The 26256-nt window shown below is 39.2% G+C and overlaps 1 protein-coding gene across 4 annotated transcripts; it reads right to left on the bottom strand.

The window, feature by feature from the left end:
• Positions 1-1402: 1402 nt before the first annotated feature.
• On the bottom strand, positions 1403-25263 carry APELA (apelin receptor early endogenous ligand). Of its 4 annotated transcripts, XR_004383362.1 has the most exons (4): positions 25013-25263; positions 23529-23618; positions 17125-17200; positions 1403-2278 (listed from the first exon to the last, which is right to left on the bottom strand). XR_004383362.1 is itself a non-coding variant. In XM_032863828.1 (3 exons), exons 1-2 carry the CDS (start codon positions 25086-25088, stop codon positions 23530-23532), a joined length of 165 nt encoding a protein of 54 aa, XP_032719719.1. In that variant the 5' UTR covers positions 25089-25263; the 3' UTR covers positions 1403-2278; position 23529. The 4 variants fall into 4 exon arrangements, 3 of the variants coding, with proteins under 3 accessions (XP_032719719.1, XP_032719731.1, XP_032719741.1); XM_032863828.1 differs by lacking the exon at positions 17125-17200; XM_032863840.1 differs by lacking the exons at positions 1403-2278; positions 17125-17200 and adding an exon at positions 10380-10399.
• Between the last annotated feature and the right edge of the window lie 993 nt (positions 25264-26256).

Genomic DNA, 26256 nt, shown 5'->3' with positions numbered 1-26256 from the left:
TTAAGCATCTTGATTAAACTATGTAACATCTATTTTCCTTTGGGTTCTGAAAATGTTAGCAATTACAAAGAACTTTTAACTGAAACTTTTATAAAAAATAATAAAACAAACATCAAATCATAGGGGAAGTTAAGTTTAAAGTATACATATTTGAGGTCCTCTGGTCTCCCCCTCCATCTCATCAGTGACTAAATTTGGCTCCATTATCATGGATTTGTTCTGGTATGCCACTTCCAGCATACATGTGACTGGTTGTTGAGTTTTTATAGATTTTGAAAGAATTTTTGCCCTTACCCTGGTAATCCTGAATTAAGTAATAAAAAAAGCTCGCAGTGGCAGGGTATGTATCAAGGATCTACAACCTTAAATGCCACAACTGAAAGTAATAAAAAATGAAAATAAAGACAAGTATCAGAAGCATTTTTGCCATGCTGTGCCCAACATTCTGAACATTTCTTATACAAAATGAAGACAACTGGACACTTGGATGTTTATCGAAAACTTATAGTTGTTTGGGCAGATATCTACACCCATTTAATTACAATGATATGGCTAGTTTTTAGCTTTGTGAATGTGAGTCTGTACTGTTGGTTTGTATTCAATAAGACAGTATCTGAACTGTCTTATTGAATACAAACTGAGTTTTTATTTTATTTTATTTATTTATTTGACAGAGATCACAAGTAGGCAGAGAAGCAGGCAGAGAGAGAGGAGGAAGCAGGCTCCCTGATGAGCAGAGAGCCCTATGTGGGGCTTGATCCGAGGACCCTGGGATCATGACCTGAGCCAAAGGCAGAGGCTTTAACCCACTGAGCCATCCAGGCATCCCTGAACTGTATTGTTTTTCTTTTTTTGGTACAAAATATATAAACAAGTATATGTCTTATTTATTTATTTATTTATTTATTTAAAACAAGTACATGTTTTAAACATAAATATAACTGATAACAGCTTCTGTTTCTACTGAAATGCACTTGTGTAAAGGAATTACAATTTAATAGTACCCAATTTAAATGAGGTAATACATTTCATAAAACATCTTTTGTGTTTAAAGTTAATTACAGTGTTTTACAGTACTTTCCATTCCAAAAGATACCATTAATTAACTATGAAAGGGAGACAAACTGTGATTTCAGAATTTCTATCTCAAATTCTTTATAATATACCAATCCCAAACTTTTATTTTTTTTATTAAAGATTTTTATTTATTTATTTGACAGAGATCACAAGTAGGCAGAGAGAGAGGAAGGGAAGCAGGCTCCCCACTGTGCAGAGAGCCTGGGAAGGGGGAGGGGACACGATGGGGATGGACCTTGATCACAGGACCCTGAGATCATGACCTGAGCCGAAGGCAGAGGCTTAACCGACTGAGCCACCCAGGTGCTCCCAAACTTTTATTTTATCAAAATAAGGGTTAACGGTTTATTGTTTCTTCCACTCTACAATGTTTACAAGCAAAATTTCTAATCAAGATTTCATAAATTTCATACCTGGAATCAACTTACAGTAAAATAAAAACTTCATGGCATTGTGCTAACTTTAGTCTTTTAATAAATACAAATTAAGAGTGTATTTAACAACTTGGGAAGACCTCACATTGGGAAGGAAATAAAGCACTGGTTTCTTACAATTACATGATGAGAGACAGATTCAGAAATTAACATCTTAGTATTTCAAACTTTCTTTTATGACTTTATGGGTATTTGTTCAAAATAAAAATACTTTCATAAACATTAAAGCCTATAATATAAAATTGATAGCAATTAATAGCTTCTTAGTTTCACTATATAAATAATCAATGAACCAATTAATGTATCCTTATTCTGTAAAGCCAAACGGTCAAAGCATTTGATTAGAGATTTAGCATTTTTGGAAAAAAAAAATCACTCAAACATATACAAACGTATACAAACATTTTAATACTTGTGGAGAATTATAGAATTATGAAAGAAAAATTTTAATTCTTGTACTAAGACATTAAAAAGTGTTTTTATTTTAACTCCTCTAGGAATAGTAATGTGCAGAAAAAGATGAGAGATTTTTAATATACAAGCAAATAATTGTGCTTCAGACTGGAATTGCTTTTGAATTTGTTATTTTCCCCTCTAAAGAGAAACCAGGAAGAGAATCCTGTAAGACTAATAAACCATCCCAGGTGCTTTCAAATGATTCCTTTTTGTACAGGAACTTCTAAGCAATCACACTATGGTGTGGGTGGGTATCTTTCCTTCATTCCTTTTCTGGTAGACCAGGTACGATTATCTAGAGAAGGTCCACCCTGGGAAGGCAAAGGAGAAAGAAACATAATAAGAAATGCTATCCAGCAGACCAATTTACCCATGCTTAATTTTTTTAAACAGATAATGAGTTATGAAAATTTACCAATGTTTTTCAGTACTGAGAGTTAACTCTCAGTATACTTTGTATTTTCTTACCTTTTAATATAGAAAAAGTACCTCTATTTCTTCAAGTCTGAATTTATGTTATTAAAGAGATTTTTTTCATTGAATTATTTTTCACCTAATCTCTATTTGCTCAGTGACCCACATGAGCAGTCCCAGCTATTTGTCTTAGTATTTTGGATTTTGATTCTTGGTATTTTACTAGCTAAGACAATTTATGTGGAGCAGGTCCACAAAAACATATCAGAACCAGTATCTTTTTTCAAGTAGGCTCCATGCCCAACCTGGAGCTTGAACTCACAAACCCTAAGTCAAGAGTTACACGTCTGGGGTGCCTGGATGGCTCAGCAAGTTAAGTGTCTGCCTTCAGCTCAGGTCATAATATGGGGTTTTGATAGAGCCCAGGATCAGGCTCCTTTCTCAGTGAGAAGTCTGCTTCCTCTCCCTCCACCTGCCACTGCCTCTGCTCCTGCTCTCTTTTTTTCACTGTCAAATAAATAAATAAATAAATAAAATCTAAAAAAAAAAAAAAAAAAAAAAGAGTCAAATGCTCTACTGACTGAACCATTCAGGCACCCCCAGAACCCAGTATCTTAATTTGGGGTATTTTAATAGATAAAATGGTCCCTAGAAATCTTTTAATGTTATGAAGCTATTTAAATTAATACTTAGCAATAACTTTTAAATATATGGTAGGGCAACATGTAACTAATTTTTTAAAAAGAAAAATGGATCTTTTACAGGAAGACAATCATTGGTATCAAGGTTTCCCTAGGCAATTCGTTTTGACCCCCTTGTGAAGACATGAGGCACTCTCTTGGTTCATTTTTGGAAGCTTCCACATCTTTAACATTTCACTTGCCTGACAGTCACAGTGAGGTGTCAACTTTAATGAATAGCAGTAAAAAATGCAGGTATGCCTCTTCTAGAAATCACCTCAGATTGCCTAAATTTGGAACATAAAATGAGATGGGTTTCTTGCTTATCAGATTAGAAAAGATTAAAAACATTGATAGCACCCAGCGTTGGCAAAACTGTGTAGTATAAGCCGCCTTACAACTTGCTATTGGAAATGTAAGGTGGCGTAGCTTTTCTACGGAGCAATTTACTACTAGGTATCCATGTTTAAAACACGCACAGCCTAGAGGCACCTGGCTGGCTTAGTTGGTAGAGTGAACAACTCCTGATTTCCTGGGGATCATGAGTTCAAACCCCACAGTAGGTGTAGAGCTTACTTAAAAGACAAAAAAGTGCAAACCCAGAGGGTTCTTAAATGAGGGTACAAGGATCTCTGTGACCCTTCCTCCTGATGAAACAATCTTAGCTGGTGAAAAAAAAAAATGTTTTTAAGTTAGTTTGTTTGTTTATAATCTCTACACCCCATATAGGGCTCAAACTCACAACCCCGAGATCAAGAGTCATATACTCTTCCGACTGAGTCATTTTCTTTAAAAAAAAAAAATTATTTAAAGGAGTGCCGCTCCTTTAAATAATTAGTTGGCTCAGTTGGTTAAGCATTGAACTCTTTACAGCTCAGGTCCTGATCTAGGGTTTTGAGTTCAAGCCCCACGTTGGGTTCCACATTGAGTATGGAGCCTGCTTTAAAAAAAGGTCTTTGAAGTCTCTGGAAATTGAGGGAATAGAGCAAATGGAAACATTGATTCAAGTGGTATAAATTAAATGTTTGTGTGTCCCCCAAATTCAGGTATTTAAATCAAATTTGCAATGTGATGGTATTTGGAGGTAGGGCCTTTGGGAAGTGAGTAAACTATGAGGTAGAGCCTTCATGGCTGGGATTAATGCCCTTACCAAGTAGAATCCAGAGAGCTCCTTAGTGCCTTCCACCATGTGAGAAGATGGATATCTATGAACCAGCCTCCAGAACTGGGAGAAATACCACCTAGCCTACGGTACTCTGCTATAGCACCCTGAATAGACTAAGACATCAGAAAAATCCACTAATGACAAGAACTGGAAATGGTAAATAAGAAGGCTAATATAATAACTCTATTATAAACATGTATTTCTTCTCCTTCTTTTTCTCAGCCTTAAAGGACCTAAAATTGCAGAAAGTAATGGTTTTAACAAATTTGTATATGTAACATATACAGATGTGTATATAACTAGTGAAATTAAAAAGAAAGAGAATACAGCTATACAGGTATTTCTGTATCTCATGGACTTAAATAATAGCATAATCTGAGGAAGATGCTGATAAATTAGTATACTGTTTAAGTCCTAGAGCAACTGCTAAGAAAGTAAAATATCAGATATACAGTTGACCCTTGAACAACATGGGTTTGAACTACACAGGTCCACTTATACATGGATTCTTTTTTGATATGATTCTATAAATCTATTTTCTATTCCTTATGATTTTAAGATTTTTATTTATTTTTTGAGAGCAAGAGCAGGGAGTGGGGGGGAAAGAACAGAGGCAGAGGGATAAGCAGACTCCGAGCTGAGTGTGGATCCAGAAGTGGGTCTCAATCTCACAATCCACGAGGTCATCACCTAAACCAACAGACATCAAGAGCCAGATGCTCAACCACCTGAGCCACCCAGGTGCCCCTTATGATTTTCTTAGTAACATCTCTTTTTATCTAGCTTACTTTACTGTAAGGACACAATATGAAATTCCAGGTTGTTCAAGTGTCAACTGTATATCCAACTATATCAATAATAACATTAAATGTGAATTTGGGTAACTTGGCTGGCTCAGTCAGGAGAGCATGCGATTTTTTGATCTCAGGGTCATGAGTTCAAGCCCCATGCTGGGTATGGAGCCTACTTTAAAAAAAAAAAAAAAAAGGTGCAATCACCGAACAATCCATTCAAAAGGCCGATCTTGTCAGACTGGGTAAAACGAAACAAAACAAACTTAATCTAACTGTATAAAAAACACACATATATTCAAAGGTCACAAATCGGTTAAAAGCATAGAAAAAGATATGCAAACAGCAACCATAAGACAGCTGAAGCAAATATACTAATGTCAGATAAACTCTAAGACCAAAAGTTATTAGAGACAAAGACATTTTATAATGATAAAAGGAGTCAACTGAGGAAGATACAAGAATTATGAAGATATATGCACCTAACAACAGAGACCCCAAAATACATGGAAGCAGAAACTGACCAAATTAAAAGGACAAATAGATGATTCAACAACAGGATGAAGTTAGAAATCAAGAACAAATAAATTTGAAAAATTCACAAATACGTGGGAAGAGACCACACGCTGCTGAACAACCAATGGATCAAATCAGAAATCATAAAGGAAGTAAGCAAATACTCTGAGATGGGGGCTCCTGGGTGGCTCAGTCATTGGGTGTCTACCTTCAGCTCAGGTCATGACCCCAGGGTCCTGGGATCCCTGCTGGGCAGGAAGCCTGCTTCTCCCTCTTCCACTCCCCACACCCGTTCCCCCCCACCCCCGCTTGTGTTCCCTCTCTCACTCTCTCTCTCTGTCAAATAAGTAAGTGAGTAAATAAATAAATACAATCTTGAAAGAAAATACCTTGAGATGAATATGAAAACTTATGGGATGTAGCTAAATAATGCTTAGAAGGAAATTTGTAACTCTAAACATCTGTATCAAAAGAAGACAAAGACAGATCTCTATCAGCAAGGTAACAGTTCACCTTAACACACTAAAAAAAGAACAAATGAAACCTAAAGCAAGCAGAAAAAAGTAAGGATTAAAATAGAAATAAATGACATAGAGAATGGAGAAACTATAACAAAAAAGAACAAACCACAAAGCTGGTCCCTTGAAGAGATCAATAAAACTAATGAACCTTACGTAGACTGACCAAGAATAAAGAAAAATTCAAATTACTAAACTCAGAAATAAAAGCAAAAACATCACTATTGACCTTACAGTAACATTTTTATAAGATTATAAGGAAATATTCTGAAGAACTGTGTACCAAAAAATTGGGTAACTTAGATGAAAGAACAAGTTCCTAAAAAGATACAAGCTACCGGGGCACTTGGGGGGCTCAGTGGGTTAAGGCCTCTGCCTTTGGCTCAGGTCGTGGTCCTGGGGTCCTGGGATTGAGCCCTTCATTGGGCTCTCTGCTCGGCAGGGAGCCTGCTTCCCCCCTCTCTGCCTGCCTCTCTGCCTACTTGTGATCTCTCTCTCTCTGTTAAATAAGCAAAATCTTAAAAAAAAAAAAAAAAAAAAAAAGATACAAGCTACCAAAATTGCTTAAGAAGAAATTTAAACTTTTTTTTTTTTTTCCTGAAGTATGCTTTACACCCAACGTGGGGCTTGAACTCATGACCCCAAGATCAAGAGTTACATGCTCTACTGACTAAGCCAGCCAGGCGCCCCAGAAATAAAAAATCTAATTAGGCACATGACAAATAAAAATGACTGCATTAGCAATTTTAAAAACTTCCCACAAAGAGAAGTCCTATGTATGATTTCACTCATACATGGAATTTAAGAAACAAAACAGATGAATATAGGGGAAGGGAAGGAGAAAAAAAAAAGACAAAAACAGAGAAAAACCCATAAGAGACTCTTAACTATGGGAAACAAACAGGGTTGCTGGAGGGGAGGTTGGCGGGGGGATGGGGTAATTAGGTGATGGGAAAAGCACTTGCAGTACCTAAGGAGGGCACTTGCAGTAATGAGCACTGGGTGTTGTATGCAACCGATGAATCACTGAACTCTACCTCTGAAACTAGTAATACAGTTATGTTAAATTAAACTTAAATAAAAAACTTAAAAAAAAAAAAAGGAAAGAAAAGCCCTAGGCCAGTTGGCTCCACTGGTGAATTTTACCCAATTTTTATTTTTTTCCCCAACCATTTAATATTTCAATGTCACACATGATTTCAATAGAACAAAAAACAAAAAAATGCATGATAATCTCAACACATATAGAGGGAAAAAAAAGTTAAAACTCAACACTCCTCTTTCAGGATAAAAATTTTCAACGAATTAAGAATTAAAGGGAACTTCTTCAAACTGATAAAGGACAAATACAAAGACCCACAGTTAACATACTTAATGATGAGAGACTGAATGCTTTCCATCTAAAATCAAGTAACAACAAAGATGACTGTTTTCACCAATTCTATACAACATTGTACTAGAGATTCTAATTAGGGCAATTAGGCAAGGAAAGAAGATAAAAGACATCCAGATTAGAAAGAAAGAAGTAGGGGCCCCTGGCTGGCTCAGTCAGTAGAGCATGTTCCTCTTGGTCCTGGGGTTTTGAGTTCAAGCCCCAAGCTGGGTATGGAGATGATTTAAAAATAAAATCTTTAAAAAAAAGAAAAAATTAAAAAGAAAGAAGTGTAAGTATCTATCTGCTGATTACATGAGTTTATACATAATAGAGCCTAAGGAATCTACTAAAAATTATGAGAATGAATAAAAAAAATTCACCAAGTTTACAAGATACAGTATCAATAAACAAAAATCAAATTATATTTTTATATATTAACAATGAATAATTCAAAAATGAAATTAAGAAGATTCCATTCACAATGGCATCAAAAGAATAAAATACTTAAGAATAAATTAGAATAAGTGAAGGGGTGCCTGTCTGGCTCAGTTAGTAGAGTGTGAGACTCTTAATCTTGGGATTATGAGTTGAAGCCTCACACTTTGGAGATTACTCAAAGAAAAGAAATAAACTTTAAGAAACAAAGTAAGTGTAAACTTCATATTCTGAAAACTACAAAACATTGTTTAAAAAAATTAGATTAAATCTGCCTAGATGGAAATACATTCCATGGTCTTGAGTTGGAAAACTTAATTGTTAAGATGGCAATACTTCCCATATTGATCTATAGATTCAATAATCCTTTCCGTATCTCAGCTGGCTCTTTGCAGAAACCCATAAGCAGATCTTAAACTTCATACAGAAATTCAAGACAACTAGAATAACCACCCCCCCAAAAACCACAAAACCTACCAACCAAACAAAAAACCTTGAAGAACTACAAAACTGGAGGATTCACACATTCTTATTTAAAAGCTTGCTATAGGGGGTGCCTGAGTGGCTCAGATGATTGGGCATCTGCCTTTGGCTCAGATCGTGACCTCCAGGTACTAGAATCGAGCCCCATGGCAGGCTCCCAGCTCAGAGGAGAGTCTGCTTCTCCTCTTCCTCTGCTGGTACTCTCTGTCTCTCTCCCGCAAATGAATAAACTAAAAAGTTTAAAAAAAAAATATATATGTATATATACATATACGTATATATATATACACATGCGTATATGTATATACATATAGTGTATATATGTATATAACATATATACATATATACACACACAAATATACATATACATACATATATATATATATATATATATATATATATATATATACACTTGCTATAAGGCACTTAGGTAACTCAATCAGTTAAAGTGTCTGCCTTTAGCTCAGGTTGTGATCCCAGAGTCCTGGGATCCAGGCCCATACAGGCTCCTTGCTCAGCTTGCTTCTCCCTCTCCCTCTGCCTCCCACTTGTGCTTGCTCTCCCTCTAGTGCTCTCTGTCAAATAAATAGATAAAATCTTAAAAAAAAAAAAACTTGCTATAATACTACAATAATCATGAAAGAACAGTATTAGCACAAGGAATGACATATAGATCAATGAAATAGAATTGAGAGCCCAGAAATAAAACCTTGCATTTATGGTCAATTGATTTTCAACAATAGTGCCTGCATAATTAAATGGGGGAAAAGAATAGTGTTTTCAAACAAATGGTGCTAGAACTGGATGACCACAGAAATAGGAGGTTGGACTCTCACACACACACCACATATAAAACTGAACTCAAAATGGATCTTAGTCAGGGTCTCTGAGCTGGCTCAGTTAGTAGAATATGTGACTCATAATCTTAAAGTAGTGAGTTCGAGCCCCATATTCGGGCAGACTTTATTTAAAAAAATAAGAAGAAGAATTTAAAAAAAAATGGATCACAGCCATAAACATAAGTGATAAAACTACAGACTCTCTTAGAAGAAAACATAGGTGTAAATTATATTTGTAACCTCGGATTAGTCAGTGGTTTTATTTTTTATTTTTATTTATTAATTTTATTTATTTGTCAGAGATAGAAGGAAAGACTACAAGCAGGGGGGAACGGCAGAGGAAGAAGGAGAAGCAGGCTCCTCGCTGAGCAAGGAACCCAATGTGGGACTCAGTTCCAGGACCCTGGGATCATGACCTCAGCTGAAGGCAGATGCTTAACCAACTAAGCCACCCAGGTGCCCCTTGTCAGTGGTTTTAAAACATGATGCCTAAAGCACAAGCAACCGAAGAAAAAACAGGCAAATCGGACTTTAACAAAACTAACAATTTTTGTGTTCAAGAGTAACACTCAGAAAGTGAAAAGACAACCCACAGAATGGGAGAAAATAATTGCAAACGAAGTACTTGTATTCAAAGTATAAAGAATGCTCATAACTCAACAATAAAGATAAGTAAGCCAACTGAAAAATGGGCAAAGAACTTGAAAAGACATTTCTCCAAAGACAGACAAATGGCCAGTAAGTACCGGAAAAGATGCTCAACATCATTAGTCATTAGGGAAATGCAAATCAAAATCACAAAGAGCTACAGTAGGTCCCTCTTAGCCCGAGGGATGTATTCCAAGCCTCCTAGTGAATACCTGAAACCATGGACAGTGCCAAGCCCTATGTATATATACTATGTTTTTTCCTATTGTTACACAACTATGATAAAATTTAACTTACAGATTAGGCACAGTAAGAGATCAACAATGACTAGTAAAATAGAATGATTATACCAATAAACCAATTAACAGTTATGTGAATATGATCTCTCTCTTTCAAAATACCTTATCTTACTATACTCACCCTTTCTTGTGGTAATGTGAGATGAAACAATGCCTACAAGATGAGATAAAGTGAGGAGAATGACGCAGACGCCGCCATACAATGTTAGGCAACCACTGACCTTCTGAAGACAGGTCAGGAGGATCATCTGCTTCAGAACCACAGTTCACTGCAGGTTAACAGAAACCATGGACAACAAAATCATGGATAAGGGTGGTGGGGGGACTACTGTACTAACCCCCATGATTGTTAAAGTAAAAAATGTTGGTGAGGATGTGGAGACATTGGAACCCTTATATATTGCTGGTAGGAATGTAAAATACTGCAACCACTATGGAAAATAGCTTGGCAGTTCCTCAGTAAGTTAGAGAATAGCCATATAACCCAGCAATTTCAATCTTAGGTGTATACCCAAGAGAATTGAAAACATCTGTTCAAACAAAAATTTTATAAATGAAGGGCGCCTGGCTGGCTCAGTCACTAGAGCATTTAAGTCTTCATCTCAGGGTCATGAGTTCAAGCCCCATGTTGGGTGTAGAGATTATAAATAAACTTAAATTATAAATGAATGTTCAGAGGAGAATTATCCCTAATAACCAAATAGTGAAAATAATAATGACTGGATAAACAAAATCTTTCTATGCAATTTTATTTCATCTTTAAAAACGAATGAAGTACTAATATCTGCTACATATGGATGGGTCTTGAAAACATTAAGCTAAGTGAAATAAGCCGATCATACAAGAAAAAAATCCTAAGGATATTTATATAAAATGTCCAGAATAGCAAATCTATAGGGAGAGAAAGTAGTTTAGTAGTTGTCTAGGATCAGAGAGCTGGGGAGAAATGGGAAGTGCCTGCTAATGGGTATGAATACTTCATTATGGGGTGGCATGAAAATGCTCTAAAATCAATTATCATGATGTCACACAACTACTTAAATATAATAAAACCCATTAAACAGTACAACTTAAAATAGGTAAATCATACACTACATAAATATTTCAAAAAATTAAAAAATATGCATGTCCTAGTGATGCTTTTAGAAATGTTTTGCAAGTAAATGCACAAGTGTTCTAAGATGAGTGCATACATGTTCATTGTGCTGTTCAAAATAACATAAATACATTAATATCCATCAATAGCCAGGTTAAATAAATTAAGGCTGTCCATACAAAGAAACTGAAGAGTGGTTCAAGAGGACTGTCTCCCAGGGTGCCTGGCTGGCTCAGCTGGTAGAGCTTGCTGCTCTTCATCTTGGGGTTATGAGTCTAAGCCCCATGCTCAGTGTAGAGATTACTTACAAAAATAAAATCTTAAAAAAAAAAAAGACTGTCTCCAGATCTACAAATAAATACAACTAAGTTTAGCAACCTAAAGAGGCAAGGTAATAAATGCATTACACATGTGTTTAAATTATGTGTGTATATATATATATAGCTTTTGTATATATAAAAATATTAGTAGAGAAAAATTGAGTCCACATAAAGTTGAAAGCTCTAACACAATTTCTTTCTTCTTCTTCTTTTTAATGATTTTATTTATCTGAGAGAGAGCACGAGCAGAGGATGGTGGGGGGTGAGGGGGAGAGGGAGAAGTAGGCTCCCTGTTGAGCAGGGAGCATAACGTAGGGCTCAATCACAAGACCCTGGGACCATGACCTGAGCTGAAGACAGATGCTTAACCAACTGAGCCACCCAGGCACCCATGTTTTTTTTTAGATTTTATTTTTAAGTAATCTCCATACCCAATGTGGGGCTTGAACTCACAACCCTGAGATCCAGTCACATGCGCTATTGACTGAGCCAGCCAGCTCGCACACACAGGAGTGAAATTAACATTTGATCAAAGTTCTTGACTGAGTAGGAATAAACTAGGTGAAGGGAAGGGCTGGAACATCCTGATCTTAGGTCCAGAGAAACAATGTGTGAAAGCTCTGAAGTGAAAAAAGGACATATACAGCTAGTGAGTCAGGTCAGATAGGGCAGAAGACAGAGCAGTGCTTGATCATGCGGTTTTGTGGGCTACATTAAGAATTTTATTTTGGGGGGCACCAGGGTGGCTCAGTGGGTTAAGCCTCTGCCTTCAGCTCAGGTCATGATCTCGGAGTCCGGGGGTGGAGTCCCACATTGGGCTCCCTGCTGAGCAGGGAGCCTGCTTCCCCTTCTCCCTCTGCTGCTCCCTTTGCTTGTGCTATCTCTCCTTCTCTCACTCTATCAAATAAATAATTTTAAAAAAATCTAAAAAAAAAAAAAGAATTTTATTTTGGGAAGAAAAAAAGTTTATTTTGGGGTACCAGGCTCAGTCAGTGGAGCATGCAACTCTTGGTCTTGGGGTTGTAAATTCAAGCCCCGTGCTGAGCACAGAGATTAATTAAAAATATAATCTTTAAAAAAATTTGATTTTAATCTTATTAGTAATGAGAAATCACTAAAGGCTCTTGAATGGTATGAAGCTATGAATATGAAGAATGGGTAAGAGACGCAAAAGTAGGTATGAGGCAGCTGGTACAAGGCAGACAGCAGTGAGGCTTGGGTCATGTGAACTAGAGAGGAAGTAAGTTTGGAAAGGAGTGACTGAACATATAAATGGACAATGGCCATGGCCAGACTATATAAAGACCATAAAACAGAACTCTGATCTGCAAATGCTACAGCAACCAGTTGAGGAAGCCCAACCATGACCTGGGTAGCAACTGGCCTCAAATAGTCCATATTCTCTCAGTAACTACCAGGTTCCCTAATTTTGCCCTTCTTTACTCTGATCCCAATTCAGGACTAAGGAGAGAAAGCCATATATGCACCCCAAACCAATCACATAGGAAGCCTCATTTCTAGGTAGCCTGACTTCAACTTCCCCATACCAACAACTTCCAATCAGATCATACCTCAAAGCCTTCTCTTTTTTCACTATAAAACTTTCCAACTCCCCTGCTTATCTCTTGTCCTCAGCCAAAAACAAATGACAGCTGCTGAATCAGCTCTGAATAAATAGGCTTTACTGGTTTTCATTTGGATGGTCTTCTCCCCCCAGTCAGTGTAAAGAAGAGATTTAGGCCAAAGGAATGGGTGAAACACATTGTGTTTTAAGTACACTTCAATTAAAATGAAAAACCAAAATGGGGCGCCCGGATGGCTCAGTGGGTTAAGCGTCGGCCTTTGGCCCAGGTCATGATCCTAGTGATCCAGCCCCTGGGACAGAGCCCCATGTCCTACTCTCTGCTCAGTAGGGAGACTGCTTCTCCCTCTCTGTCTGCTGCTTGTTTCCCCTGCTTGTGCTTTTTCTCTCAGATAAATAAATAAAATCTAAAAAAAAAAGTAAAATAAATAAAATACTGAAACCTTAAATAAAGAAATAAATAAAGAAAGAAGGAAAGGCTGAAATGGAGTAGAAGAAGGTAGAGGAAAACTAGAGCTTGCAAGCCTTTTAGGTATGATTAAGTCTACCTAGGAGACAGAGGGTTGGCTGAGAACTTGATGGAAAAGCAGTATAGTGTCAGAAATCTAAGGTAAGGGATTTTTGCAGACATAGTTGTTAGGCTATTTTATTTTAAAGATTTATTTATTTATTTATTTGAGAGAGAGAGAAAAAGAAAGAGAGAGAACACGAATCTCAAGCAAGACTGTGCTGAGCTTGCAGCCTGAGGGCGGGGCTCAATCCCAGGACCCCGAGATCATGACCTGAACAGAAATTAAGAGTCAGCCACTTCACCAACCCAGCTGCCCAGGTGCCCCAATGGCTATTTTAAAGGTGTAAAAGGATTAGAGTGGCTTGAGGTGTGGATGGAAAATAATGGATCAGACAGGGTGCCTGGCTGGGTTGGTCAACAGAGGATGCAGCTCTGATCTCAGGGTCATGACGAAGGATAGTTGCAAGGCATGCTGGCAGCAACAACAACGCTCCCCCTGCCCCCCCACCGCCCTCCCTCTCCCCACTCCCTCCCCAAGAGGAAACCACCCTTAAAGGGATTTTATACCACCCTGGAAGGAGCCCTCCACCCTTTCCCACGTGGCAAAAACCTGGTTGGATGACAGGTGCAGGGAGGGTTAATCAGATTAAAACAGCCCTCCCATGAGCCCGGTTAAACCCTAAGACTTAGAAATTCCACTGGCAAGCCTCTTGGGTCCCCTCCCTTCTTGGGAGCTTAGTACTCTGACTTTGCTATCGCCCAATAAACCTTGGTTTGCTGCCCACCAGTCTATCTGGTCTAACTCTTCATTCTTCAAAGTGGCATGACTGAGAACAGGGCACTGTGAGCACTGATGGACCTGTAACAAACTGAGTTCGGGCACAGTGTTAGGTGTAGGGTTTACAATTAAATATAACAAGAGTATTGAAAAAGAAAATAGTGGATCAGAAATGAAGAGTACAGAAGACTGGTTTGAGAGCATTCACAGAGAAGTGCCCGGGCTGTGTGTTGTCTATTTTAGTATGTAGTCTTATCAGCATTTTTTTTTTAATTTTACGGATTTTATTTATTTGCGAGAGAGTGCGTGCACAAGCAGGAGGGAGGTGCAGGCAGAGGGGAGAAGCAGGCTCCCTGCTCAGTTCGATGTGGAACTTGATCCCAGGACCTCAGGATCATGACCTGGTCCACAGGCGGACTAGACCCTTAGCCGACTGAGCCACCCACACAGCCCTCTTACCATGTTTAAATCTCCATGTTGTTACATAATCCAGAGATCGAGGAGAATGAACAAAATGTTTAAGGGACAGTTTCAGATTCCTGATAAAGTGGGAAGGGATGGGGAGGGGACCCACAACAGAGAAGAAGGAATGGCCTTGCTTTCTCAGGCGGTGGGAGGGCAGAGGAGGATTGGGGTGAGCAGGGTGGAGATCGGATTAGATGGGATTCTAGTTTGGTGCTGGGAAGTTGAGGGATACACCATCTGAAGACTTTTCTTTGTAATGTGAAGAGGCAAGGTCAGCTGCTAAAAATGCAAAGAAGGGCCTAAAACCAGAGGTTTTAAGAAAAATTAAGTACCAGTGATTGTGGAGCATGAAGCAGCAAGCTGAGCACAGAAATGCAGTGGGAGCTTGCCAGACGATAAGGGGGAGATGATGAATTTAAAAGTGGTTCCAGGGGGCGCCTGGGTGGCTCAGTGGGTTAAACCATGATCAGATCATGATCTCAGGGTCCTGGGATTAAGCCCTCCATTGGGCTCTCTGCTCAGCAGGGATCCTGCTTCCCCCTCCCCCTCTGCCTACTTGTGATCTGTCAAATAAATAAATAAAAATATAAAAAAAAGATTTTATTTATTTAATTGACAGAGAGAGATCGTAAGTAGGCCGAGGGGCAGGCAGAGAGAGGGGAAGGGAAGCAGGCTCCCCGCTGAGCAGAGAGCCTGAGGCGGGGCTTGATCTCAGGACCCTGGGATCATGACTTGAGCTGACTGAAAGCAGAGCCTTAACCCACTGAGCCACCAAGGTGCCCCTAAATAAAAATCTTTAAAAAAAATAAATAAAAGTGGTTCCAGTCTGGCTTCTTGTGTATCCTCCAGCAGCAGGAACATGACTGGATGGAGACGTCAGGATTCTTCCAAAACAGTGTGATGAAGACAGAACAACAAAGGGTGACCTATGATGTTGGCAGCAATTATGGAAATAATGAATTAGAGAATCTTAGTTGGAGGATGGAAAGACTCAGGAGGACTGGTGGACCTGGGGAAGGACGGTCAGTACTCTGGTGGAAGGCCTGATGAGGTGCCAGTGGCCGCTACTCAGAGTTCAGTTTGTCAAGTTAGTATTAGGAAATAAAGCTGAAAATATGTGTTAGGGTGTCATTGTAGTTAAGTCTTAACTGCTAAGATAATAACTCAAAGTTTCATTTCACTTCTGTTAGCATTTATGGACTGCCTCGCTGTATTCAGGGACATTTTCATCGGCTAATGATACGAAGATCAACCCAACCCAGTGTGGAGAGGTTCGCTTAGCCACTCCATGGCACTGCCGCCTCCAGATCCAGTGTTTTGTAACCAAGCAGCCAGCAGGGGTCCTGTGCTGACACCAGCCTCTCTGGCAAGCTCCTATGGAGCGCAGCTGTAGAACCACCAGCAAAGTAGCAAAGAAATGGAAATTCAGGTATCACTTCCCAACAGCCCTTGTGATCAAATCTCCCTTGCCTCCCAGGGCCCCTGTATTTTAAGTAGCCCTTAGATATGAACCCTTGCGGGGGGTGGGGAACTCCCCACCTTGGGTTTGAATTGACCCGATCAAGACCCTAACCCAGGAATCCCAAAGCACTCCACCCAGTCTGGAATATTGGCATGTGCCCTGGGGCTGGTCTCTAGGTCGGCATTTCCCTTGACCTCCCCCAGGTGACCCCTCCAGGCACATTGCGCACTTTCTCCAGGACCTATGAGTCATGAAGTTCCCTATTTCCAATCACCTGTGGGCCAGCTTTGAACTAAGGTTGAGGGCTCATTGTTCTGTACTGGTGCTCCACTTAACAAATGTTAATGTAACAAAGCAGAACACCCACCCTCTGCCTTCAGGGAATTTACATCCTGGGGAGGAAGGGAGGGAGGAGTACAGGCAATTAAGGTTTACAATGCAGTGAGGCAAGTACTTTGACGGAATTACACAAATAGGGTGAGGGACAGTGTAGACATCTAATGCAATTCATAGGGGCATCAACCTCTGGGAAGCTTTTCTCAAGGATGAATGAACAGCGAGGAAAAGCGTCAAGTAAGGACACTGCAGGCAGAAGTATACTTTGAGGAACAGCTAGAGCTGAAGAACACGAACTCGAAAGTCATGTTAATAATAAACTCTGGCTCCTATCAATTTAGCAGCTACCCCGTGCTAGGTAGGGTATGGCCAAGTTAACACCATTACTAACTCCAACTTAATGGTCTAGAAGCTAAGAGATCTTAAGCCAGACAAGTGACTTACCAGTGACCACCAGTGAGTCAGCTTGTGGTCAGAGTTTGAATCCACAGAGGCTGGTGTTAATTCTTTCTTATCCCTTCTAGAGAGGGAAGGCGGAGAAGAGGTGACAGGATGCTGGAGAGGTGTTATTTCGTAAGGTCTTGTTTCTTAAATTGTGGAAGTTCTCACTATCCTGAAGGCTACAGGGACAATCACTTAAGATGTGACATGGTTGGATTTACAGTTTAGGAAGAATCAGTTGATAAAAGAAAAAAAAAAAAAGGATTTTCCAGAACTGGAGGCTGGAGTGATGAGTTAAGGAGTTGAAGTCATGCCGGAGAGCTCTAACAGGTACTAAGATAGTGGTAACAGAGATGAAGGGGGAGCAGATTTTTAAAAATATTTCAAGGTAGAAATGATAGGCCTGGGAGACCAACCAGAACTGGGTACTACAGCACGGGCAGCTCAAAGAGTAACACTGAGGGATGCTGGGTGTCTCAGTTGGTTAAGTCTCTGCCTTTGGCTCAGGTCATGATCCCTGGGTCCTGGGATTGGGCCCCACATCAGGCTCCCTGCTTGGTAAAGAGCCTGCTTCTCCCTCTCCCCCTGCTTGTGCTCTCTCTTGCTATTTCTCTCTCTCCCACAAATAAATGCAATCTTTAAAAATTTTTTTTTAAAATTTACACTGTCAAGGTAAAATATATATTTCATAGCACAGAGCTTGATACATAGTAAACATCTAATATATGATAGCTCTACAATTATTCTCCAGATTCCGAGACATATCTGAGTGGAAGGAATTGAAGACTTTACTTTTAAGTGTTCATTCACTCGTTCATCAAATATTTCTGTGGAGCTTATGGCAGTCACTGGGTGTATAGCTGTCATCAAAGCAAAGTCTCTGTTCTTATGGAACTTACATTCTAATGAAGAGAGGCAGATACTAAACAGTAACAAAATCTGGTGGCAGGTGTCATGGAGAAAAACAAACCATGAAAAAGGAAATAGAGTTACCTTGGGTGGAATGAGGTACTGCTTTTTTTTTTTTTTAAAGATTTTATTTATTTATTTGCCAGACAGAGATCACAAGTAGGCAGAGAGGTGGGCAGAAGAGAGAGGTTGGGGGTTAGCAGGCTCCCTGCTGAGCAGAGAGCTGGATGTGGGCTCTCTCTCCTAGGATGCTGGGATCATGACCAGAGCTGAAGGCAAAGGCCACCCACTGAACCACCCAGGCACCCCTGAGGTACTGCTTTCTTATATGAGTTTATTTTTGCATTGTGTATTTATTTTAAAGATTTATTTATTTATCTGAGAGACAGAGAAAGAGAGAGAAGCCACCGGGTGAAGGGGCAGAGAAGAGAGAAACTTAAGCAGACTTACACAGAGCACAGAGCCTGATGTGGGACTCAATCTCAGGACCCTGAGATCATGACCTGAGCAGAAATCAAGAGTCAGGCACTTGACTGACTGGGCCACCTAGGTGCCCCAGTGTTGCAGAGAACAGATGCAGGGAAGTCCTTCCTGATGACATCTACAATGTTGGAACAGAGAACTGAGTTACAAGAATAAGCTATGGGTATGCAGAAGTCATGGCAGAGATTTGCAAATGCACTGTAGGCATGAACTTGAAGTGACTGAGAACAGCTAAGGTGATTTCAAGTAGGCAATTGGACACCGTGTACAGGTACTGAAAGGAATAGTGATTTGTTTCAAAGATAATAAAAATGGAGCATGGTATCATCAAAACCAAGGAAAATCTATTCGTTATCTGACCTATAGCAAGATAACTGAGACCAGAATCAAAATGTGTTCACTGGATTGAGAAGTCACTGTTTATCTTTCCCAGAATGCAGCAGGGAGCAGATGGTAAGAAAGGAAACAGCCACCTTTTCAAGAAATTTGGCTACGCAGAGAAGAACCTAGGCTAGTCACTAGAGAGCACCATGGGGTTAGTGGTGCACGTGTTTTCCTCTTCTTAAAAGAAGAAACAAACCAGTTTTGACATACTGAACCATCTGAGTAAGAAAGGGAGTGACTGTTAGATCAAGGTTCTTGAGGTATAGAGAGATTAACCATACCCAGGAGAGGAAAAGAAAACAGAAGTTGTAGCAGATGTAAATGTAGTCTGAGTGCAGTCTAATTTTAAAGCTTGATGATCTCCATTTTCTCTGGAAGAGAAATTATCTCTTATGAATTGGAAAAGGTTCAGAAGTTCAAGGAAACTAGAGGTCATTAGAGGTTTAAATGTAGGCATATGGGAATCAGAGGTGCCTGAAAGTAAGTAGGAGTTTTTCTCAGGGGCACCTGGCTAGCATAGTCAGAAGAATATGCCACTCTTGATCTTGGGGTTGTGAGTTCAAGCCCTACACTGAGTGTAGAGTTTACAAAAAAAAAAAAAATGTTTTCTCAGAAAGTCCTGCTAATGTGGAAGATAAAATGCTTCACAAAAGTAGAGATTCTGTGCTTTAGAGAGTTGGCTTTCACAGTTCAGCCAAAGAGACAGCATGCAATGAGAAGGGCCAAGACAATAAATAGGACAATTGCAGAAAGAATTGGCAGGCAGGGCTAGAGGACTGGTCAAAGGAGTGGGAAGCCTGTAACTGTGAGGAGGTAAGAATAAGGCAAAAAGTAGAGAATACTTAATATTTGAATGGTAGTCAAGAGTGACAAGAGAGTATTAGCTGGTCTCAATTTAAAATAATGTATTAAAATGTACCTTTACCAGGGCCTGGGTGGCTCAGTCAGTTAAGCATCCAGCTCTTGGTTTCAGCTCAGGTCAGGATCTCCCTGTATGAGATCCACCCCTCCCCGACCCCCACCTTGGTGCTCAGCCCCAGTCTGCTTGAAATTATTCCTCTCCTCCTCCCCCCCCCCACCCTCCTTCGCACCCCCACCCTCCCACAGCCCTGCTCAGGAGCTCTCTAAAATAAATAAATCTTTTTTAAATAAAAAAAAAATTAAATCTACTTTACCAAAAACCCTTTCATAGCCATTGCCTCTGGGAAATGAAGGGCCAAAGGTTAGACTAGGAGACTTTTTACTTGCGACTTTACATTCTTTCATACTGTTAGGAAAAGATTTTACAACATGAACATATGTCACAATTATTTAAAAGCCAGACAGGGGTGCCTGGCTGGCTCAATCATTGGACCATATGACTCTTAATCTCGGGATTGTAAATTCAAGCACCATGTTGGATGTAGAGATTATATTAAAGTGTGATAGAGTATGTATTAATAGGTTATGTAGTTCTCTAGAGTATCTATTTATTTTAAAGATTTATTTATTTATTTATTTGACAGACAGAGATCATGAGTAGGCAGAGAGGCAGGCAGAGAGAGAGAGAGGAGGAAGCAGGCCCCCCGCTAAGCAGAGAGCCTGATGTAGGGCTCGATCCCAGGACCCTCGGATCATGACCTGAGCCAAAGGCAGAGGCTTTCACCCACTAAGCCGCCCAGGTGCCCCGAGTATCTATTTATTTTTAAGATTTTATTTATTTGAGAGAGAGAGAGAGAGCACAAGCTGGGGTAAGAGCAGAGGGAAAGGGAGAAGCAGACTCCCTGCTGAACAGGGAGTCCAGGGTTACATCCCATCCTGACCTGAGCCAAAGGTAGACGTTTAACTGAATGAGCTGCCCAGCCGCCCCCTAGAGTACGTATTTATAAAGAAAAGCATTGATGTAGTGAGATTTTATGGGTGAATGAGAAAAATCATTAGAATTGAAGGATCCTACCTCATTTTCCACTCTAACACTCTCACATTAGCCTGTAAACTTGGATTTCCTGACATCCTTTCTCTTGTTTTCCTCCACTCTAATTCACTTAGGGGTGAACCTGATGCCAACTTATTCCAGCAAGAAAAAACATTTATCAAGAGAATGAATTTTAGGGGTATCTGGGTGGCTCAGTCAGTTAAGTGTCTGCCTTCGGCAAAAGTCATTATCCCAGGGTCCTGGGAGTGAGCCCCACATCGGGCTCAGGGAGCCTGCTTCTCCCTCTCCCTCTGCCTGCCTCTCTGCCTACTTGCACTCTCTCTCTGTGTCAAATAAATAAAATCTTCAAAGAATGAACTTCACACAGCATATTTCTCTATTTAATTAACTCAGTTGTACAGTTTGGAAAATGTCTCTGAAGATCATGGAGAAGGACTCAAGGAGCTGGTAAAATTTACATGGCAATGATAATAGGACATTCTTATTAAGGGAGCTAAAAGTGTAAGCTACTTCAAAGGTTAGTCTGGACAATTTCCAAAGTCAACTGTTTACCTTACCTATCCTTTTTCAGCCTTACATGACCCTAGCTGTAACCATGTGTGATTTTTATCTAAAACATGCAGAAAACAGGAGTGCCTGGCTGGCTCAGTCAGCAGAGCACAGAAACTCTTGATCTCTGGGTCATGAGTTCAAGCCCCATGATAGGTGTAAAGCTTACATAAAAAATAGTGGAGACAAACAAAACATGGAGAAAACAGAGGGGGGATAAGTGAAAGGGAGGTTCTGCCTTAGAGTTCCACTACCTAGGTCTCTAGTGATTTAGCCAACTGTCAAGTTGTTGTGTTGCAGAACATGTAAAAAAGTGTTCAAGTATTTGGGACAAATGAGGATTACGCTTTCACATCTGAAGGTGGTGCTTGTTACTACAGCATCGTTGAGCAAGATCCTGGAAAAGTATCTTAATATTTAATCCATGTTGGCTCTTATGCTATCACTGGATTTCAAAATGGGAGTTTTATACATTCTTCGAAGAACTTTAATTGGAATGTAGGGCTGGTCTAATCTAAAGAGAAATGAGAAAATCGATACTGTAACCCGAGGAGCGGTTGTTTACAGCAATCAGCCAAATTTGGTAAAGGACTGCTCTTATTAAATGGTTGACATGGCTTTTCTTTAGATTGCCCTTTGGTTTACAAAGTTTTCCTTAACTCTGACAATTCAAATTTCACCACTCTATCTTGTTTACTTGTGACCCTTGTTTTTAGGGCAGGTGGTTTGTGCAGAAAGCTGATACAACCTGGGGCTGCAGGCTTTTATTTGCGTTCCGCAAGGTATCTTCCTCAGTATATGCAGGAATTCCCTTGCTACTGTGGAACGCCTCCTCTCCTCTTTGTTATTTGTGGAGGAGTGCTGGGAAAGTCTTGAACTTCTCCACTCCTCCTAAGCACAGATTTTACCGCTATTTGTATGTGGGACTGAAATGCATTATCGACACATGCCAAAGGATTTTTTAGCATCGAAAATGTTTTAGCCCCTACTAATTGGCTTCTCAGGAATTTCTTACTGTATCTTTCTGGATTTTTCCACTAGACCTGTTTTTCATATTTTGATAGCAAAGGGTAATTTGTTACAGATACAGGTGTAGAGAACTTGGCTTTTTGTCTTAGCCCTCTTGATAAATGATTACTCATTTGCTCCTTCGTTTAATGTCCCACTATGGGACTTTCACCAGGTTTGGAAAGCATGTATTATTGAACAAGAGGCACGGCAACCATGAATGAATAGTGCCTTGAATGAATAGTGCCATAAACACAACAGTCTACACACCAACTGAATAAGCTAATTTAGCTATTGCCTCTGTATGCTAACCAGCTGAGGGCTATTTCAATGGCATTTTTTAAAGGATGATATATTTTAGAAGAATTAAAGAGCTTAAAATAATTACAATGGAATGCCAAGTCATTTATTTTTTAGTATGAAGAAATACACACTTGGTCAGTGTTTGAAGTTAATTGATTCAAGCAATGTTACTGGTAGTGGTGCTGGATAAAATCATTGGCCTTTCAATGAATGTAAGGAAAAAAAGAGGCAGGGGAGAGAGAGAGGAGCAAAACTCTATTCAGAATTTATCCTTAAAGATGCAGCAACCATCAAGACCAACTCTATGAGTTGGTATCAATATTAAATTGGTGTTGTACATTAAAAGAAATATTGCCAAGAAAAAGAAACTGGTTTAATAAATCATTAAAATATCGAGGATGGTACTTGGTTTATATGGTGTCATTGGGCAAATATCTCCAAAGGCTTTCCAAGGACACAATGGTCTTAGGAGAAATGTGTTTGTTCTGGATGGCACACAGACCTATTCAGCATTTTTCAAAACATATGTTTAAAGATACTCTCATAATTACATTCTCTTGGTACTGGATTTTTCAATTACGAAATTGCTAAACACAAACCACAGTAGTAATCCCCATATTATCACTCACAATCAACAATCATCAAGATTTTCCTGCATTTACTTTATCTCATTGAGCAACTAAAGCAATTCTCACATCTCGTGTCATTTACTGTTTCGTTTGTCAGTATGCATCCCTTGAAATGGTATCACCTTAAAGGTATTATCGCATATTACAAAATATAAATGGACCTTCTTTGATATATCTCATCTGGAACATTGCCTAAATGTAGTAAAATAATTTTCTGTCAGAAATACCTCAGGGGAAGGGCACCCGTGAATGGAGAGGCACGCATCTCCTCTGAAGGCAGTTGTGTCTGTGCAATTTTCTTCTCACAGCCAAATTAGCTGAAAAAAAAAAAAAAAAAAGGGAAATATTAGGAGCAGTTTTCAGAAAATGAATTATTGTTTAATCTGGAGAATGTAAAGGAATATTTTGGATCCAAGATATACTGTGGTTATTTGCTACTTGTTCAGATGTGACTGTGACCTGAAAATGATTATGAATCAAAAACACGGAATATATTCCTAACAGCTCATGTTCATAGCAGGATCTAGCTGTAATAACCTCCTCCTTCCGCAGGACTTCTTCCTCAGTGCTCTTGGACCTTTCGTCCTCTGAAATGAATCAATCACAAATGTTAATTTTACAAGAACATGTCCAAGATGTTCCGTAGTTCAGAAAAGTTTGATTAGCAATTGCTATAAACTGTAAGAAGGGTCAGTTGCTTTCTGAACTGCTGACCCGCACATTTTCTCTTATTTATGTAAAAGGGCAAACTAGGGAATGTCATCTGAAATAACCTCAGCAATCAGACTTCTGATTAACTAAAAAGGAGAGACTGAATTTTTAACCAGCTATGTACTCTTTTCTGCTCTAAATGGAGAAGTAGATTATCAACTGAATAACCTAATGTATTTGGAATAAATATGACCCCCCTCTATTTAAATATTTTTCCTGAGTCAGAAAACCTTCTAATTTTTTTTACTTGCCAAAGTGCTTTGAAGTCTTAAGATATTTGGTTTTGAAGTAAAAGCGCATTAGAGTAACTCTGCTTACTAATTCCTGTTGGTTAAGAACGATGCAGCATACATCATCTTTGAAAAATGTGTCGTCAATTAATGCTATCTTGACCATAAATATTTCTGACATTTTTGGCTCCATTAGCACAATACTACTAAAATTGCATTTTTAAGTGAGACATCTAATTATATAACTAGAAATAACAGCTATCATAACCTGTTTCAAGATTTCATCTGCAACCTGTTACATGATTTTTGTTGTTAATTCAAATTAATAACATTGCCCCACTCCAGCCAGCAACATGTTCTTCTAATCAACTGCTTTGGATTTTATATTTCACCTAAAAATCTGTCCAAGTTTGTTGACCTCTGTCGTGAATAGACCAAACAGTCCCTTTTTTTTTTTTTTTTTTTTTTTTTTTTTTTTTTTACTTAGAAGGACAACATATCTAAAATAGCTAAGGAATAAATTTTCTTTGAATTAAAAAAAACAGTGGCAAAATATTTATCATCATTTTAAAATTCACCTACTTTTTAAAAAAAACATTCAAATACTGGACCTACCAGGATAGGTAACATTCTCCTGAAATCTTACACATTTACCGGTACCTCAAGCACCACTAAGTGATTTTCATCAAGAACATGATCCTGCTCCCTCCCACCTACGGGCCCAAACAGGCAGAAACAAGTTACTCGGTCCACGCACATCAAAGTCCTACCTGGTCTCTGTCCGTTGATAAGAAGAAGACTCATCACGAAAAGCAGACAGGCAAAAAGAAATTGTTGTAACCTCATTTTCCTGCCCCCCTGAAGTAGAGCAAGAGCTCTCAACGTAAACCAGTCTTGAATAGTCTGTGCGGTATCTGTGAGGCTCCCCTCACATTCTACTGACGAGCCTCAGACAACGGCCAGCAGCTTTTTCCAGAAAGGTTAATGATCACATCAGACAAGGTTACTGGTGCTGTGGTCGAGCCTCCCTCGGTCGCAAACCCCTCCTCCCCTCCTCCCCCTCCCCGACACTCCCCTTTATTTCCATAAGCAAATATTGGTGAAGTAAACCATTCAAGCGTGCTGTAACTTAGTGGCAGTCGGCTGTGGAAGCTTCTAGGGGAGACTTAAACTCAATCTGGAGGTGGAGAAATATGTAAAACGAGGCAGGGCTTTGCCCCCTCCCCTCACCATTTGCATCTGTTTAAACTTTGCATTGCCCATATTGGTCCCACATGCAGAAACCAATAGAAATGACAGGAAGTCTCTCTTTTGTCCTCTTCAGAAGGAATTCTGCTGCTCTGACTTAAGACTCCCAAATACTTTGTGGCAGAACATGTGCTGAAATGCTTTCTCTTTACCAAACCCACGGCCAAGTGGTGCCTATTTACTCCAAATCTCTAAATTGCTTAATCTCTGTGGTTTTCTATTAGTATCAACATTCCTGGGGTTTTAGAATGAATGTTCCGAAATGTTTATATTTTTATTTCACAAAGTGCAGTTTAAAAAGTAATGGAGATCACTTTCATCTGCAATACCATCCAGGATTTTTTAAAAAGGAAGTTCAGGAAAGCCACAAACTCATGAAATCTGTGTTCCGTTAAAAATTTTATATGTAGTGGAATACCAGGCTAACATACCACAGGCACAGAAATGAGACGTGGAGAAATGAGTTCTCAGTTCATCTTCCACTGAATTCAGAAGACGCAGGAACAGCCTGCTATTGTCGCTCCCACACATGCGCTGGGATCTTTTTTGAAGCATTTCCTTGTCATATGTAGCTGTCGTAAACAGAAACCACTGTATTTACCTATAAAGCGAACCAAAAGGATGGTATAGATACACTCTAGAACACAGGTAGAACCTAAATACCAAATCTAAAGCATGTGCAACTTATTATAAGTGGCCATTCTAGGGCACTTTAAATAAAATAAAAAAATAAAAGATTTAAATAAAATCTTCTCAAGGTTCAGGG

Source organism: Lontra canadensis, unplaced genomic scaffold (assembly GCF_010015895.1).
Source record: "Lontra canadensis isolate GAN:19392208 unplaced genomic scaffold, GSC_riverotter_1.0 scaffold1, whole genome shotgun sequence".
Taxonomy (NCBI): Eukaryota; Metazoa; Chordata; class Mammalia; order Carnivora; family Mustelidae; genus Lontra; species Lontra canadensis.
The sequence above is the reverse complement of the archived record's forward strand: the minus strand, read 5'-3'. Positions and strand labels throughout refer to the sequence as shown.